This window comes from Lepidochelys olivacea (assembly GCF_965140295.1).
Source record: "Lepidochelys olivacea isolate rLepOli2 genome assembly, chromosome: 8".
Lineage (NCBI taxonomy): Eukaryota > Metazoa > Chordata > Testudines > Cheloniidae > Lepidochelys > Lepidochelys olivacea.
This window is the reverse complement of record NC_140418.1, coordinates 3,327,799-3,346,831: the sequence shown is the minus strand read 5'-3', so window position 1 is coordinate 3,346,831 and position 19,033 is coordinate 3,327,799. Positions and strand designations below refer to the sequence as shown.

Below are 19,033 nucleotides of genomic sequence, written 5' to 3'. Positions count from 1 at the left end.
GTGGGTGTGTGCTGTGGTGTGTGGGTGGGTGTGTGCTGGGGGAGGGTGTGAGTGGGACGGTGTGGGTGTGTGCTGTGGTGTGTGGGGGTGTGTGTGCTGGGGTGTGGGGGGGTGCTGGGGGAGGGTGTGGGTGGGTGCTGTGGGGAGGCTACGGGGGGGCGCTGGGGGAGGTGGGGGGTGCTGTCTGTGCAGGGGTGCGCGGTGGGGGGGAGTAGAGAGGGGGGCGCTGGGGGAGGTGGGGGGTGCTGTCTGTGCAGGGGGGCGCTTTGTGCGGGCTGCACCAGCCTGTCAACCCCCGAGCGCGGTGGGGGCCGGAGGCTGCATCCCCGGTGCAGCGGGCCGGAGGGCGGGCGGAGCATCCCCGGTGCAGCGGGCGGGCGGAGGCCGGAGCATCCCAGGTGCGGCGGCCGTGCGGGCGGGCGGCCGGAGGCTGCATCCCCGGTGCGGGCGGGCGGTGCGGGCGGGGGCCGGAGGCTGCATCCCCGGTGCGGGCGGCCGGGCGGGCGGGGGCCGGAGGCTGCATCCCCGGTGCGGGCGGGCGGGGGCCGGAGGCTGCATCCCCGGTGCGGGCGGGCGGGGGCCGGAGGCTGCATCCCCGGGGCGGGCGGCCGGGGCGGGCGGGCGGGGGCCGGAGGCTGCATCCCCGGTGCGGGCGGGCGGGGGCCGGAGGCTGCATCCCCGGTGCGGGCGGGCGGGGGCCGGAGGCTGCATCCCCGGGGCGGGCGGCCGGTGCGGGCGGGCGGGGGCCGGAGGCTGCATCCCCGGGGCGGGCGGCCGGTGCGGGCGGGCGGGCGGGGGCCGGAGGCTGCATCCCCGGGGCGGGCGGCCGGTGCGGGCGGGCGGGGGCCGGTCCCGGCGGCGGGGCGCGCAGCGGGGAGCTCAGGAAGTGCACTGGCTGCAGCAGCCGCGTCCTGCGCTTTGTGTGTGTACGACACCGAGACGGGCGGCAGCGAGAGGCGGCGGCTCCCGAGCATCCCTCCCCCGCGGCCGGTAAGCGGGCGGAGCGGGGCGAACCCGGGGGGATGCGGGCGGAGGGCCCCGGGGCCGGGCCCCGCGCGGGCACCCGCGTCTCTGCGCCCTGCCCGGGCTGTGCGGGCTCCGGAGCGGGGCGACCCCCGGGCAGGAGCAGCCAGGCGCCCCGCTCTCCCCCGGCCCGGAGCAGGCTGCCCGCTGGCGGGGCTGCTGGCAGAGGCTTGGCTGCCGCCCCCTGCCACCGAGACCTCCCTGCCCTGGGCTGTGCTTGGGATGCCCGGCGGCCCCCGCCCCTGGCCTTGCTGGCCTGGGTTGGTTTTATTTTTAATGCCACCGTCTGGGGTGGGGGAAGGAGGATTTGGGCTCCCCCCTGCAAAGCACAAGAGGCAGGTGCTGCCGTCCCCCTGGGGCAGAGGGAGAGACAGGGCCCGGATTAGCCGTGCAGACGCGATTACAAGATGATCTATCCCAGAATGCTTCGGGTACCTGCAATATTCACTGCCTCCTTGTTTATTCTAGGGCACACGCTAGGCAGTCAAAAAAGCCTAATTTTTTTTTTTTTTCCTTTTCACTCCGCACGGAAAATGTGATAAACTAGAATTAGTGGTTGGAAGGAAGTGCTGCAATCTGGGGGAGCCAGGGGAGCAAACGCCTCCTGACTGCAACAACAAACCACAGCTGCCCCCCCCCCCCGCCCCCAGTTGCTCATGGTTTAGTAATAATGGCAGCTTTGAATTAGAGAATTTTAGCAGAGAGATGCTGCACAGACACAGTGATTTGGGTGTATATGAATAGCGGGAATGCTCCAGGGGAAATCGGATGGGATGCACAATAGTCAGAAGAGAAAATAACAGGAGCAAGGGAGTAGCAGAGGTGAACACCCAAACAGTAAAGGGATCATCATAAAAGGTATTCCCCTAGTCATAGTGTTCCCCTGGTTCCACTGAAAGAGAGCAGACAGAAGAGGCTGCAGTTTGAATTGAGGGTGGAAATTATGGATGTGAACTTTGTGGAATATGTGATTTTGCAGACTGTATTTTTGGTTCATCACTAGACCAGCCAGAGTTTGCAGACCTTTTTTTCTCCTCCTATCATTTAAACTCACGGCCACTTTTCAGCCATGAGACGTGTTCAAAACAAGATGTGCAAGATGAGTCGAACTTTCAAAGCCATGACGTTTGAGTGGGTTTGAAATAAGGGGAAACAAGTTAACTCCGGCTCTGGTGCTAGTCAAGTCCTGAGTGAAAAGAAGTGAATGGATTTTGCAGGAAATTTCTGAAGGGATCAGGAACGAGCAGTGAGAGGCAAACTGAAACCTTTGTGCTTGCTTCTGTGTATTTGCTGGGGTTTGGGGGTGGGAGGTGGCTTCTAGAGATGAACATTTATACTGTGGCAAGGAAGAGGATATTGCATAGCTTGGCCCTCCTAGTCATCCGTTGCTTTCAGTATGGTGGTTTGTAGCTGTGTTTTTTGGATCACAAGTATCTCACTTTAATTGTGTCAGATCACTAAACCACCTAAGCCTTCCTGCTCTACATAGGAAACTAAAAAAAAACCCATGCTCACGTTATAGATTATCAGGATTGCCAGATGTTAGTCATCTTGACAGATTTCTGGGGCTAGATTCTGCTGTCTGCTATACCAGTGTAAATCCAGAGTAATTTCTCAGAGAAAGGAATTTAGCCTTGGTGTGCACAGTTGATTTTTGGTGTGCACAGCAAAGTCTATGTTATCAGGTGATGCCTTCCATTCTCAGACCAGGGTCCGTGCAACAAACATGACTACTGAGGAACCCAAGGCGGAACAATACAATAATAATAATAAAAAATAATTAATAATTTATCAACTTGCATATCTTCAAGAAAAAGAGGAAGTTACTTTTTAAATGACTGACTAACAATGGATGATGTTTCTTTGACTGTGTGTGACATTTAATGTCACAGGAAGTACTCCAACTATTTCTTGCCATCTAAGCAACCAAGATTATTCTTAGACTAAGGCCATGTCTACACCTACAGCACAACAGCTGTGCCGATGCAGCTGCGCCACTGCAGGGCGTCTGGTGAAGACACTCAATGCTGATGGGAGAGAGCTCTCCTGTCGGCATCATAAAACCACCATTGCCAACGGCAGAAGCTATGTCGGTGGGAAAAGCTCTCCCACTGACATAGTGCTGTGCGCATGACTGCTTAAGTCAGTGTAACTTATGTTCCTCGGGGGGGGGGGTTATTCACACCTCAAGCATCATAAATTATGACAACATAGGCTGTAGTGTTGACATAGCCTACTCTAATGTGCTCACCCATATTAGCAACATCTCGTCTTCCCAAAATAGCACTCGACTGTCTTACTTTTGTGCCTCTTGCATGAATTTTTTGGTCAAATGAGTATCTCCGTACCAACACCAGAGTATCTGAGCACTTCACAAACGTTGACGAGGTGTTCTCCTAAAGTCCTTGTAGAGGAGGGAAGCATTATTTTCATTTTACAGCTAGCAAATGGAGGCACAGAGAAATTTAGCGCCTTACCCAGGGAGCCTTCAGCATTGCTGGAGATCAAACCCAGGTCTTTTAAGTATCAGACAAGTGCCCTAACCACAAATTCATCTTTCTTCCCCAGAGCTGTGCTCTTTCTCATACATGGCCCACTTTGCCACTCCTCTCTCTGCCTGTTTCCCCATGACACTGCAGCCTGGTCTCGATGGTATTACAGGCAGCAGGACTAAAGGTGCCACCTTCTAGCACTTGCTGTTTCTTTCCCTATCCCCTACCCTTACAGTTGTTTTGGCACCAGCATGAGTCTCGTCTGCTGGATCAGGGCAAGCTGACTAGAACTAACAACACAACTCACTTCCTCCCTTTCTCTCCTCTACTGCAACTTCTGGGTAAGCACATAGCTGGTTCACTGTTGCTGGCTGGCAGGCTGCTTGTGGATATAGTGCACCAGGTGTTTGGAATCCTGCCCCAAGTTTGAGTGAGGGTTCCCCCAAAAGTTATACTACTCTGAAGAATCAAGACTTGTCTGTAGATCATAGCTAGGGGTATAGCTAAAAGAGACTCTGTGGTCCAAAGACATGTCATGGCAAATACTTGGAGCCTGTTTTAAGCTTTAGGCATAAAATAGAGGACCCACACTTGAATCCCAAATTGAAATGCTGTGTGGATTGACTCATCCCTTTATCCTTCGGAGGAAGATCTATCCAGTTCCATGCAGTTAATTCTGTAGGGTCTTTTTGATGAGAGCTTCATGCCTGAGATCCTGTCTGCTCTGCATGGGCCTTGAAATTCCTAAAGTATGGCATCCTTTGAAAAGCTGGGCCCTGTTGTCCTTGGCCATTGTTGTGCAAAGTGCTGGATATCACTTGCTGGCTGCATCTTAGTTGTGCTGTGTTTATGTGAATAGATTTATTATTTCTATAAAGTCTACAGGCCCTGGTTCCTTTGTGTTAGGCATTCAACAGTGTTATAACAAAGAGACAGTCCCTGCCCCAAAGAGCTTGCAATAGTAGAAGATGAGAGACACCAGGTTTATAAAGCAGTTAGACATGGAGAGCACAAAGTTATAATGAGCTGATACTGATCAGCATGAGAAGCAGCAATCACAGCACACCAGCTGCTTATCCATTGTTCAGAGGGGTTTTTTTGGTAGGTATCATGGCAGACGACAGTTTTAAGGAGGACAATGTGGTAATTTAGTGGAATTTTGTGAGGCGTTCCTCCCAAGCATAAGGGGCAGCATAGGAAAAACCATGGAGGCGCTTGTTGGAGAATTTGAGAAATGGGTGATGGAGATATAAATTGCTTTGAGGATCCTTTGGGATGAAAGGTGCAATTAAATGAAAATAACTCTTAATAGCTTGGGTTGGATCCTGTAATGCTAATGTTTGGCTGCCTCTCAAAAGTTATTGAATCAGCTGTGAGGTTTGTAGGTGTGATGCCATTTGGTAAAGTTGCCTCTCTGGTCTGCCTGTGGGTGCAGGGAAGAGAATCATCACATGATAAATACCAAAAAGGATAGTTGTAAGTGATTGTTTCTTGCTCCCTGGTGCTTGAGTCTGCGACAGATATGGCAGGATATATTTCCCGTCTGAAAGATTAAGATCCACCTTGCGTGCATATATTAATGAAGCGCAAAAGCCCCATGTTCACGTGTGAAGTAATCTACCCCGGGTGTGTGTGCTGTTGTGCTTTCAGCTGACTGCATTTCTGTTGCAAGGATGATCTCTCAGGCATGACAACACAGGAAACACCTCAGTGAACCACAAACAGAGCTCAAACCGTTTTTACACTGCTCAATCATCTCTTTTGAGATCTCTGAATGTCAGAGATCCTGCCCAGGAGGCACAGGTGGCTGCTGCTGGTTACTGCTCGACGTTGGCTTTTTGATCACTGACCCCACTGCTATATTCTTGGGAAAAGACACACTCTTCTTAGTTTGGTTTGGTCGTTAGAATACAATGGCCTTAACTGGCCAAAGATGAGCACCAGATGAATTCACCATTCCAGCCTCAGCATTACTGTTTAAAAACCTTGCATTAAAAAGACAAGGAGGGAAATTTTGCTTTGCATCAGGGTCACTGCCTAATTTTCTCTCAAATGTATAGTCTCTCTGTATGGCTTGGGCATTTGCACGCAAAATTCCACAGATTAGAAGAAAATATTGCATGGATTACAGCCCTTTGTTTCATCTTCAGAACAGCCATGGGCAAGTTCCCCAGAGTATAGTACCATGAAGGGGAAGAAAGAAAAACCCCTCCCCCAAGTAAAATGGTTAAAAAGGAGGTGTTCCTGGCTTTTCAGGGCTATGTATGATTCTACAGTAGTAAAACAAAGACAATTCAGCAGAAGCAAAGCATCGATCCTAACCCCTAAATCTCATCAAGCAAGAATTTCTCCCCTGGATGCGAGGATGGGTCCCTTGAGTATTCATCCTGAAGATTATTCAGCTTCTCATTATTGCTGTTATTATGTGTGTTCCAGTAGCACCCAGAGACACTCTCCGCCTCCCATCCAAGATCAGGGCTGCATCATGCTACGTATCCTGCAGACACATAGTGAGAGATGGTCCCTGCCCCACAGAATTTATAATCTAAACAGGCCAGACAGACAAAGAGTGGGAGGAGAAAGAGCGGCACAGAGCAGGGACGTGCTGTGCCAAGGTCACCCAGCAGGTCGGTGGCAGAGGTGGGGTTAGAATCCAGATCGCCCGCCACCCAGCGCAGCATCCCCTCCACTAGACCCTGCTGCTGCCTTACAAACAGACATGGCTGTATATTCTTTTGTTCTTTTGCCCATGTGTGTACAGCTGCAATGGCAATCAGGAAAGGGACTGTCCGATTTTACTTTTCTTTCTGAGGAAAGCTCTTTGTTGTGCTTTATTGTGTGTAGGGAACATTTCAATTAGCACTTGGACGCTGAGTCTCTGGTGACACGCAAGAGCTTAATTAAATCCTTCTTAATTAAATCCAGAAGGCCACTACATCCTCCTCCTTTAAATCCATCTATGTCATGACACCTACCAAACACTTGACAACAGTTAGACCGCTGATGGGCTGTGACCACTGCTTGTTACACTAATCCTAACGGTCTCACTATTGCCATGCGCTCTCCTCATCCGTTCGTTGTTTCTTCCTGCTGCCTCTTTTCCTATACGTAGCCTGTAAGGTCTTTGGGGCAGGGACTGGCTTTGCATTACGTGTGTGTACAGTGCCAGGCACAATGGGGCCCTGAACCTTTATTGGGGGCTGCAGATGCTACTGCAATACAGATAATAAGACAAACTGAGCAGCTGGAAAGATAAAATTAAGTAACCAGGTCATCACAGCAACATTTTCAGTTGTTGGTAAACTCGCAGCAAGTGGCACATACAATGACACCTCTTTGTATTTTTTGACTTAATCAAGCCATTTCACAGTTCATGCTTTCGCTAACATGGGCTTGCCCTCAAGAACATTAATAAAGATGTTTGATTAAATACAAATAAAAGTCCCATGGAAACTTGAACAGATCTGAGAAGTTTCACAGTGTGTTAACACTGAAGAATTAATTTAAAGGAATATAGGAATTGGGTAATTAACCATTTACCGATGGACTTTGCTTGAAGTTTTTAAGTCAGAATTGGAAGACTTTCTGAAGAACACGCAAAAGCTCGGCCAGGACTTATTTGCCTTGATGCAGGAATTACTGGGTGAAATTCAATCACCTGTGTTATGCAGGAGGCATGAATGGTCTTTTCTGGATTTAAAATCTATGACTCTATAAATTGCTAGACTGGATCAGACCCCTGGTCCATCTAGTCCAGTATTCCATCCCCGACCGTGGTCAGCAGCAAATGCTTCAGAAGAAGGGGTGAGAACCCCACAGTTGGCAGATGTGGGGTAATTTGTCCCCCGAAGGTCTCATCCTAACACCGAGTAGTTAGAATTTGCCTTATAGCTTGAGAAATAACAAGACTACAATAAAGCTGGGATACATGGCTATATACAATGGTATTAAATGGTCTGCTTCTTTCTTTGTCCTACCCACGTCCCCAATCCTGCGGCTACTTATGGACGTAAGAAGCAGAGGTGGGTACAGAGCTGGGTTTGGGAACCTTGAAAAGGAGATGCTGAAGGCAATGGAGAATGAGGTTTGGAAAGAGACTGGTGGGAGCAGGCTGGAGAAAAGCACTACCACTGAGAAAGATTCAAGCTTCCTAGATTCCAAGGCCAGAACGATAATGATAATGTGATAATCTAGTCTGACCTCCTGTATAGCACAAGCCACAGAACTGCCCCACAATAATTGCTAGAGCAGATCCTTCAGAAAAACATCCACTCTTGATTTTAAAATGGTCAGTGATGGAGAATCCGCCTTGATCCTTGGTAAATTGTTCCAATGGTTGATTACTCTCGCTACTAAAAATGTATGCCTTATTTCCAGTCTGAATTTGTCCAGCTCCAGCTTCCAGCCATTGGATCATGTTATTCCTTTCTCTGCTAGATGTAAGAGTCAATTATTAAATATTTGTTCACTATGTAATCAAGTCATTCCTTAACATTCCCCTTTTGTTAAACTAAATAGATTGAGCTCCTTGCGTCTGTCAGTATAAGGCAGGTTTTCTAATCCTTTCATCATTCTCGTGGCTCTTCTCTGAACCCTCTCTGATTTATCAACATCCCTCTTGAACTGTGGACACCAGAGCTGGACACAGGATTCCAGCAGCCAAATATAGAGGTAAAATAACATCTCTACTGCTACCTGAGATTCCCCTGTTTAAGCATCCCAGGATCACATTAGCTCCTTTGGCCACAGAGTCACACTGCGAGCTCATGTTCCACCACCATCCCCAAATCTTTTTCAGGGTCCCTGCTTCCCGGCAGAGAGTCCCCCATCCTGCAAATATGGCCTACCCCTCCTCGATCAGCAGGTGCAGTGCCCGTTAGCACCGTCTGGGGCAAAGAGGAAGCTGTTTCTGACTGCAGCGTATCAGGGTGGGAATAGGGTTTTGACTGTTGCTGTGCTTTGCAACAGTAATTTTAGCAGAAGGGGATGGAGGATGAAAGAGAAAGTAGAGTGAGTCAGTAGGATGGGGTAGTTTTGTTCTCTGCAGATGGCTTGCTCTACATGGCTTCAGTTTGAAAGCATCGGGCCTGATTCTCCACTGCCTTGCACTTTGTGTCGTCATTAAATTAAAATGGCAAAGGATTTCAGTAAGCATGGGATTGTCTTCTCCTTCATTCCTACTACGCGCACTGAATCTTAAAAGAGAGGCAGAAAATATGGTAGTTTAAATTTGATGTATGCATCTCTTCCCTTAGCATGTGTGTTACCCCCATGACTGTCAGTGAGAGCTCTGTGTATGTACTGAGAGGAGAATTAAACATTTCATGCAGACTATTTGGAACCCCCCCTGATGTCTTGCAAGTTTGAGGTTGACCAGTGCCAGCTCAGCTAGATGGGTTTTGTTTGACAGGCTCAGACATTGTAGAACCTGGAAGCTAGCTGAATAAATAAAAATATAGGCCCTGATTCTCAATGAGTTCCTCACTGTGCTGAGCACAGGAAGAGAGGGGGCTGTGCAAAGGTGACTCTTGTTATGTTGATGGTTTTCAATGAGAAATTAGAGTGTTTTATGTTTTGATCTTTTCTGGGTGTTTTACGTTTTGGTCTTTTCTTAAAATCCAGAACCTTAAACACACAAGAACTAAAAACAGAGAGAGAGAGAGAGAAGGTTGCTCCCTCAAGTAGAGTGGCACAACTCACCCCTCCTTCCTTTAAGGCTGGCTCTTTGCAGACTGACTGCTGTGGACAAAGATTGCATGCTTCCTACACAATTTGTAGCCTGCAAGCAGGACCAGGAATCCTCTCAGGATTTAAAGTGACAGTTTGTAATTTTTACAGTTTGCAATACACCCCAAATTTAAGCCACCTTTAAGCTTCCCATATTCTGCAGCTCTATGGGCAGAAACACAATGGGGCCTTGTGGATCCCAAAGGATAAGCAATAAAAACACAGCAGAGGCTTAAATATTTGTAGGAAAGCCAGCTCTCACAGCCTCATCATCTGCCTACATCAGTTTTTGGTGCAATCAACAAAAAAAGATGAAACATGCCATCTCATCCAAAAGCCCGTTGAATTAAATGGAAAGTCTTCTGCTGACTTCAGTGGGCTTTGGATCAGGGCCTCAGTGTGTGGCAGTACAATAGCTAAATTGCAGTAATTAGCCACTAGATAGCTTCAGATCAGGCTCTGGGTTGTCAGTCCAGGCTCTCAGATCTGCTTATGCTTGTTGTACTTGGAGGGCACTAACCAGAGAAGAGATACAGGTGCACAGGATTCAGGGAAACCTTCAGAGACAATCTAGCCATGGGGCTCCCGTGGGCTTTAGGAGGAGTTAGAGCCCCATGCACCACTTGGCAGATAATGAATGCTTTCCTATTTTGCACTGCATTTTTTCAAAGATAGAAGGGTGATAGAAACCCTTTTTATCCACTTTGAACATTCAAAGGGATGAATCGGGTTTGTGGGGATTTGACCCCGTGGTTCCAAGGTCTGATGGTATTTTAAAACCTGAAGCATAGCGCCCTAAGGGCTTGTCTACATTAGGGATTTTTGCACCATTGTCACTATGCTGGTGCACACTTTCAGTGTAGATACGTTGCACTGATGTAAAATGAGGCTTACACCAGTTTCATATCAGAGTAAACAAGAGCAAGCCCCAGTTCACACCAGTGCCGTGCATTTACACTCAGGATTTTGCCCCGATGCAAAAATCTCTAACGGAGATAAGTTCTAAGCTATCGTCTCTGGCAATATCTTTTCATTTCAATACTGGAAACATTTTGATACCTATTAGCTTGCTGTTTGGACAGGGCACCTGAGATAGTGCTTGAAATGCAATCCAGACAAGGAATGGGTTTGTTCTGCTGGGTCATTTCCCTTCACTCCCTTTCTATGAATTTTTAGCTAATGTTCCCTAACATCGTCTGAAAATCCAGAGCCATGACCACTCACGTCACGCTGGAAGATGCCTTGTCCAATGTGGACCTGCTGGAGGAGCTACCGCTGCCAGACCAGCAGCCATGCATTGAGCCACCTCCCTCTTCCATCATGTACCAGGTATGTATCAGCTCCCAGATTTTGGCTCGGTGAGGCGAGGTTTAGAATGGTAACTCCTAATAGGTGTGCATGGTGGTTTGCAGACCAGTATGAGTAAGGGATGAGGAGCAAAGTATGGGAGAAAATACAGGACAGAGGAGAGTTATTGCAACAGTAAAAGGTCACAAGATTTGCTTTGCTGTGCACAGGTCCTGTTGGTTCCTCTTTCTATGTAGTGCATATATCTTATAATATATACACCAGGTAATATATAGTATGTGGATATTTACTCTCCCCCTCCACACTCCTGCCTTCTCAATTGGCTTGCTCCCCATGTTAATGTGTAACTATGTGTGCAGTGATTGATTTGTCATGCATGTAGGATTGCAAAATTTGTTTCACTGGGTCAGATAGGGCACTCGTGCTGTAGCGTTAGCATCTAGTACAAGTTATCAGCTCTACGGGCACTTGTGGGTCAAATTCCAGCCCTCCCGAGGCAACCCTGCCATCCTTTTTAATTTGTCTACTTGTCAAGTATTTTTACTCCTTCCTGGCCAGCTTCCTGTGAGCACGCTGGAGGGCAGAGCGCAGTTGTCCAAGACAGCCCCATTGCAGGGAGCCCACCCGGGCATGAATAGGGTTGAATCTAAAATACCTGGGCTAACCTGAGTCTGGATAAACTGGTCAAGCCTGTTTCCCTATCATGATTAACCCCGGGGGTTGGCTGCTAGCCTTCACCACTGCCCTCCACCCCGCCAATCCTGTCCTCAGGCTGGCTCTCCCCAGCTACATTATCCCAGAAATGCATGTGCTGTGTAGATATCTAGTCTCCCGACAGTTACACTACAGATCCCCTTGTAACACTAGGAGGAGAGCAGCCTCATGGTCCTGTCTCTCTACTCTTAATCCAGGCACTGGGAGGAATGAATTACTGAAGTGAATACAATTTCACCAAAGCCAGTTTTGTTGGCAGTGTTGGAGAGGAGCAGCATCATACATTTGTATCTTAGATTAGTTCACATCCAAGTCTGCCTGGAATCAGGGGACTGAGAGTCAGGACTCCTGGGTTCTTGATCTTCCCCTGACTCTCTATAGGGTCCCTGTACTTTTCTGTGCCTTGTTTTCCTCTCTCTAAGATGGTTCTATAAAACCTACCCTACAGTGGCATGGGGAAGCTCAGCTATTCATTATTTGTGAAGTGCTTTGAGGTCCTCGGTGGAGCAAATTATTCACGCTGTCAGTAGGGTCAGCCTGTAAGTAAGGAGCTCTCCCAGCAGGTGTTCGTGGCTGCAATAGCTGCCACTTCATATTACTAGGAACTTGTTACGCACCTCACCGTCCCAGAGCATCTCCTCGCAGCAAGACCTGGCATCGCAGCACTTCCACCTCAGTTTCCCCACAATGATCTTCAGCCTGCGCCCACCATCGCCTCCAGCCCACTTCTGGGGTAGCACAGTCCCTGAGTGGAAGCTCCCTTGTTACAGGCATCCTGCCAGTGGCAAAGGCCTGTCTGACTGACTAGCCTCCATCATCCAGGTCAGGTCTACCCTCCTACCAATGGCTCTTAGCAGGTCACTGCCCTCAGCCAGGTCCTAGCCGGAGCAGCTTGTCCACCCTCCGCCCCCAGTCAGTGCTCAGCTGCTGGGCTTTCCTCCACCCTCACTCTCCCTGCTCTCTTCCGCAGACAGCCCTACACTGCTGGGGTCTCCTGGGTTTTTTTTAAGTCCTACGCCCAGCATAGGTGTAGTGGGGTGGGGCTGACTGAATAGGGCAGACTGGCCCCAAGCCTCTTGTCTCTTAAAGGGGCAGGCTGCCCTCTGACAGCTCTAGATTGTTTTTCTCCCTTTGGCCCCAATCTATGGCCATTCACGTCGGTGGGAGCAGGCTGGAGCCTTGTGTCAGTTAGTCTGAGCAGCAGCAAGGGCCTTAAAGCCAGAAGTCAGTGCCCTTCATTTCTTTTTCTCTCAGCGCATCTACGTACAAGAGCAACCACTAGGCCTTGGCTGTTAGTTTTCAGATCTGGTGCCTCATACACATTCTCACCTTCGGGGCTGCCTGACTTGGAAATGTGGATATTATCCTGCCCTTTATCACCGTTTATTCTTGGTAACCCCTGCTAACAAAGTGTGGCTCTCTGTCCCCCTCCAGAGGCTGGAGCATGAAGGTTAATGAGCTTGCCTCTGCCTCTGACTGAACGGACCTGACCATGAGGGAGAAACTTGTTCTTTTAGACCCAAGGGTGCTGGGATCAGTCCATGCAGATGACCTGACTGGGGGAGTCATTACATGTTTTTTTGGGATCTTCCTTCTTAATGAATTATTTAAGCCCTATTGGCCATCTGGAGCAGCTGGACCCTAACAAATATCCAACAGTGCTTTATCCCTTGACCATTTGTTGTGTCTTCAGGCTAATTTCGACACAAACTTTGAAGACAGAAATGCCTTTGTGACCGGCATTGCCAGGTACATCGAACAGGCTACGGTGCACTCGAGCATGGTGAGTCTCCAAGCCCACCCAGGACCCTTGCATTCCTAGCCCCTACCAGGGTCTGCGCCACCATGTCTTCATGGCTGTATTTACCTTAATTGACGCTTATCTGGATATGCCTGCCCACGCTGCAGTCGCCCCTCTGATTGCAGGGTAGACATACCCTCGGTCCCTGTGGTGCTGATCCATAGTTCTTTCTAGTGGGCGTTCCACAGCCATACGTTTCTGTATGTTGCAGAATGAAATGCTGGAAGAAGGACATGAATACGCAGTGATGCTTTACACTTGGAGGAGCTGCTCTCGGGCCATACCCCAGGTAAGAAATAGCATTGGATTCCTTCCCAGAAGGGACATGCTAGAATAGCCAGCTGGCTGTCACTTACAAATGCCTTGATCTGTGCTGGGGAAATCAACCAGAAGGAGAGAAGACCCTTATTGGGGTGTGGTGAGAAGCTGGTATGAGACTACACTGACCCCACCAGCCCAAGCATCCCACTGCTGGAGAGGAGAGGGGCGTGGGCTGCAGTACCAACAGCACCAGACAGCTGCTATCGTAGCTGCAGAGCTTTGGGGTACGTGCTTTGAGGACTTGTGCTGTGCCCAGGGCAGGCCCCATCTCTGTCTGTTACGAGGAGTGCGGGTAGCACCTGCTGTAATTAAAGCTGTGTTGTAGCTTCCATTCTAACCCCTCTTCTTCGGATGCTCCTCGCTTTCTCACATTCCTTTGGAGCTGGAAGTTGTTTCAGCTCAAAGTTGATTTGCTTTTGAGAAGTTAGGCCCAGATCCTCAAAGGTGCCTAACTCCCATTGATTTCAAGGGGAGTTAGGTGCCTAAATACCTTTAGGATCTGGGCTTTAGAGTGAAATCAGCGGAGCTGAATTTGGAAGACACTTTCCCCCTGATTCTATTCCACAGGTTACATTGGGATGATTTCAAACTTGGCTTGTTTGGGGGCTTCCACTGAGATTTAAACATCACGTAAAGTTTGAAAAAAAAAACCCCCACATAACACACACACGCCACAGCTGTATGTGTAGCTCTGTGTGATACAGATATTGTGCATGCAGACAAAGAAGACCTCCTGGTTCAGAGTTCAGCCTTGCCAGAGGCTGGATGAACACACGTTTTTTTGGCTGCTGATACATTTAAGTGTTGATCCAGCCATAACTTTTGACACCTTTTCCAGCCAAAGTTGGGCATTTTTCTAGCCCCTCTAGCTACAACAAAACCCTAAATTTTGAAGGGCCCAATCCTGAAAACACTCACACACAAGTTTGCTCATCTGTGGTCCTCTTGAGTGATTGCTTGCAGGATTAGGCTCAAGGCCTGTAGGCTGTAGTGTGAGTCTGTGTTACGTCACTGTGGTAGATGCTCTTAGCAGGGCAGATACAACATGCTTTTATTATCCACAGTGACACCGGGGTTTCTCAGTAGTGCAATGCAGCCAAAGACGTATGTCCACATGGCTGACAAGGCTGATGGTTATGCCTTTGTGGCACCCCAGCAAAGGTCAAAATGCAATTCCCCTGGGGCTGTTCTTTGTTGGTGGTTTCATGAGTCGCAGCCTCCTGGGGCTTTGTGCTCCTGCCTGAATATTTGCTTATTCCCAATGATTTTCTGTTCCTGTGCTATAATTGCCTCTTTCGATCACTGAAACATGCTGCAGGCAGAGTTTGAATGGATGGCGAGAGAGAGAGAGAGAGAGAGAGAGAGAGAGAGAGAGAGAGAGAGAGAGAGATTGCCACGGCGTGGGGAGAGGGGATTGAATGCCACCGAAGATTTGGTTTTTTGGTGGATTAAAATCTTTACCCTCCTGGTGCTGTTACTCTGCCTATCTGAGTCGCTTGCTGCACTGACCCTGCTCTGCCTCAATGCATCTCTTACATGAATTCCTAAGGGCAAAGGTGCTTTTATGGCCAGATGTTTTATAGCAGATTCAGCCCCAAACACAAGATAGAGCAGATATAAAGATAGCGCTCTGCTGCTGTAGATTGTGCCAGTTTGTATCGGCTCACCTGCGGCTGTTACCTCTGTGAGAACCGCTGGAGCAGAGTGTGCTCTGGCCATGCCCTCAATGTGCCCCTTAGGCAAGGGAGGCTGTGCGTGGGTGGCATGGAGCTGGCCATTTGGGGATTTGCTTATACAGGGACGCTGTTAAGGCAGCTTCCCAGTGGTGCAAACTCATTGGAATAGGGGTTGAGGATCTTCCCTTACACCATTGTGCCCACATAAAGGAGGGTGGAGGTAGAGTTGAGAGAGGCCTCAGAGCTGAATTTCAAATGAATTCAGAGAAGCATGAAATTTGGCAATGTCGGATTTGGATAAGCGTTTATAACTCTTACCAGGCTGTCCATTAAAGAGACAGAGTTTGGAATTAAAGCAGGTGAAATTCGGATAAGCCTCTCCCCGTATCCAGGTTTCCATGACCTGGATGTAGGTGACCTATCAAGATATTTTTAATTTGAAAATAAAATTAATAATAATGATAAAGCCCCCACAACATTTTGTAGTACAGTCACAACTCATCCAAAAAAGCCATGACTTGCTGTTGACCGTAACGGGTCTGTTCCAGAGCTGCAAGAACATTAAAACCTCGAATGCACTTTGAGTTTTGTGACTTTGCAATGTGAGGCATCAGTGCAACTTTACAGCGCAATGACCTTTCATCTTCATGTGATGACATCAAGCCAGGACTTGTCCTGTTTGATGGCCAGGCAAAAAATATATCAGAAGACTTTGCTTCCCAGAGCAATGCTGCAGGCCACCATCCTCGTTTATAATATCTGAAAGGAATCCCAGGTCTGAGAATTGCTTCCATAACAACAAACTTGGTTTTCAACTCGACTGTCCTCCTTAACCCAGGCCAGGCTTCACCTTGTCATTTTGACCTTGAAATCATCAGAGGATGGGAGCCGGTGCAAACCAGAGATGTTGTTAGGAATGCTAATGATGGCCATTTGTTGCTGTTGTTCAGGTGAAATGTAACGAACAGCCGAACCGGGTGGAAATTTATGAGAAGACCGTGGAAGTTCTGGAGCCGGAGGTCACCAAGCTGATGAAGTTCATGTATTTCCAGGTAAGTGGTGAAGGAGGGAGGCAGGAGCTCTATTCCCAGTTCAGTATTTGTGGCTCTCTGATCTCATTTCCCTGCCAGTCCAGCCTGGAGGACACCTTCCCAACTTCTCTTGGTAGAGCTGAGACACCCTTTAGCTTTGCAGCTGCCAGTAGTCATGAGGGATACCTCACAGCAAAATCTCTAAGGCACACAACTCTTGCCTAGCCTCAGATTTAATTATAAACTCAAAATTCAGCCCGGGTCATAAGCCTTTGGGCAAAGCTGGGCCCAGAAGCTTATGAAGGTCCAGGTGGCTTCAGCCCTGCTGTAGATATTTGCTCTGCAATGTATTTCTATAAGGCCGCCACCCCACTAATACTTAGAGACAACAACTAATGTTTTTAGTGCTCTGTGAAAGGAAATGAAGGGTTAGGAGAGAACAGTCACCCTCCAGATCCTGAACGGTGGGTGTTGAGGAAGACACAAAGGCACTTACACCTCCGTGTTTTTGTTGGCATTTCTGCAGCAGGGGGAAATATTTGAGTTCAGTATTACATGTGATAGAAGATAACAAGCATGAGGTTGCCAGACCACCTGCCCCTTTTATTTTTGCTCAGATTAATACTTTTTGTCAGCCACTTCCACAGCTCCCCAGATTCAATTTGCTTTGAGGTGACAGTGTTTTTGGAGAGATTTCCCCTTCTGTCTGGTTGCAAAGCCAGGCACAGTCCAGGCCACCCATTTGTAAGAGGACGTGACCCCAGATAATGAAAGTCTTCTGAGGCTGGAAACCTTTCCTTTACACTTGCCACTAGAACTGTCCAAAGTAAATAAGGGCACAGAGACTTAAATTTAGCAGCGCTCAGACTTGAGACATCCCAAAGCACTTAACAAAATCACGTGCTAGGTTCTGGCAGAGCATGTAGACTGATCACTGGGCTGTCCTCCAGGAGTTCACACAGAACCTTGGTCACCTATACCCACTTCTAATGCTGGCTGGGGCCAGGTTTCTCCCTTGCTCTTTTTCAGTGCCATGAGAGCTGAAGAGCTGAGCAGAAGGGCTCTTGGCTTAACACCTTATTTTACCTTGCAGAACTCACCACTCTATGTGACATTGTCAGCCCAAGGCCTCATACAGGGTTTGAACCCACATTCCTCTGGCCAGCAGTGAGAGTACTTTCAAATGAGCTGGGATATTTGTAACAAAGCCTCTTCATCTGTCATCAGTGGGGTTTGAACATGGAACCTTCAGCACTGTAACGTACATGCCCTGCTGGGGCACATCCTGGTGGCAGGGTCTGGGGATTAGCTCTTGCCTCATCTGGCACCCCTTTCTGTCAGTTGCTCGCCCCGTGGCCTCTTTCTCTCTCTCTGGAACTTGGGGTGCTCCCTCTTTGTGACTCAGCCCTCCGGGCAGGTCACTATTTAGTCCTTCAAGGGTGTCAAAGTCCCACTGGACAACTTGTCCATATGCCATGGGAGGCAGTCTTCCGGTTCAAGTCCAGGTCAGGGGAACTCGGGCCCATCCACTGTTCTGAGTGCAAATCCAGGGACCCTGTGCCCAGTAACAACAGTCTATTCAGTCTCAGACCCAGTTGCTGTTTCCCTGGGCTCCTTCCTACCTCACTTCTCTAGCTCCCGGCCCATCTCTGGGTTTACCAGCCCGAGCTTTCTCCACTCCCAGTGGCTACTCCTCCCCCGGCTTCTTGCTAGCCTCTGTAGTGCAGGGTAGGAGCCAAGGGTTCGCTTTCCCCCTAGATCTCCTCCTCGTCCTTAGCCAACTCCCTTTCTCTCTAGGGAATGACTGCAAAGCTCCTCCCTGCAGCCCCCTCCTGCTCTCATCTTCCTGGCTTTATACACGCTCAGCCTGGCCCTGCCCAGCTGCGCTTCTTCATCATTTAGACTTTATCCGTTCCCGATTCTCCTCCAAGTGCAGCCCATAAGGTTAATTGGCCCCTGTTAACCTGCTCAGGCCTTGGGTGGGGTGGACATCCCATCTCAGCACTAAACGTGCAGGCCTATTCCACCTGAGCCGGCGGAGGAATGCTATTAGCTAGTGGCAGTAACGGGCTGTTTTCCATTTGGTGGGCTGATCGTTAGATGGGGACATGTCGCACACTGGTGCACACTGAGCCACTGGATGACATAGTTCTACTAAGCACGAACAGGACACCCACTAAGTACGTTCCCCTTCCATTGTCTTCCAGCGCAAGGCTATCGAGCGGTTCTGCAACGAGGTGAAGCGCTTGTGCCATGCTGAGAGAAGGAAGGATTTTGTCTCCGAGGCCTATCTCCTGACGCTGGGGAAGTTCATTAACATGTTTGCCGTGCTGGATGAGCTGAAGAACATGAAGTGCAGCGTCAAAAATGACCACTCTGCCTACAAAAGGTGGGAGGGGAATCACCTGACTTGCACATTTCTGTAGCGTGCGGGGAGGAGGCGTAGGATGGCCAGGGCTGTGTCTCATTTGCTCCTGACTCAGGGCAGGAGGAGGAAAGATGACCCAGTGGTTAGGATGCTAGCCAGAGCATGGGGTTTGAGTTCCTCCTCCATCAGACTTCCTGTATGACCCTGGGCAAGTCACTTAGTCTCTCTGTGCATCAGTTCCCCATCTGTGAAATGGGGACAGTAGCTCGCAGGGATGTTATGAGGATAGATTAAGGATTGTGAGGTGCTCAGATACTACTGTAATGGGCGTCAGATAAATAGCTTAACTAGAGAGAGCTAATGAGATTATTTTGCAGGTGATTAACAGTTTCTGCTAAAATGCTGTGCAGTGCCGGATGGCTACTAAACGAAACAAAAATGCAAAGCATAAGCCTCGGAGTTGCGTGAATGTCGTTAGAGTTTTAGTGGCATAAGTTTCCATAAAGGGTTTTGCTCTTTGGGGGATTTTCCCCTTAAAACTACAGAATATATTCAACGCAAACCAGTCATCA

General features: G+C 49.0%; 1 protein-coding gene across 3 annotated transcripts in view; it reads left to right on the top strand.

The window, feature by feature from the left end:
* The first annotated feature begins 378 nt into the window (after window positions 1–378).
* CYFIP2 (cytoplasmic FMR1 interacting protein 2) overlaps window positions 379–19,033 on the top strand; it is a 77,792-nt gene continuing 59,137 nt past the window's right edge. For 2 of the 3 annotated variants that reach the window (XM_084636362.1, XM_084636360.1), the window contains exons 1-6: window positions 901–990; window positions 10,419–10,571; window positions 12,958–13,047; window positions 13,277–13,354; window positions 16,013–16,114; window positions 18,301–18,482. In XM_084636362.1, coding sequence (XP_084492488.1) covers window positions 10,455–10,571; window positions 12,958–13,047; window positions 13,277–13,354; window positions 16,013–16,114; window positions 18,301–18,482 — 569 coding nt within the window. In that variant the 5' untranslated portion in view covers window positions 901–990; window positions 10,419–10,454. Of the gene's footprint in view, window positions 399–900; window positions 991–10,418; window positions 10,572–12,957; window positions 13,048–13,276; window positions 13,355–16,012; window positions 16,115–18,300; window positions 18,483–19,033 lie in introns of those variants that run through there. The other variant, XM_084636361.1, reaches the window with a different exon arrangement.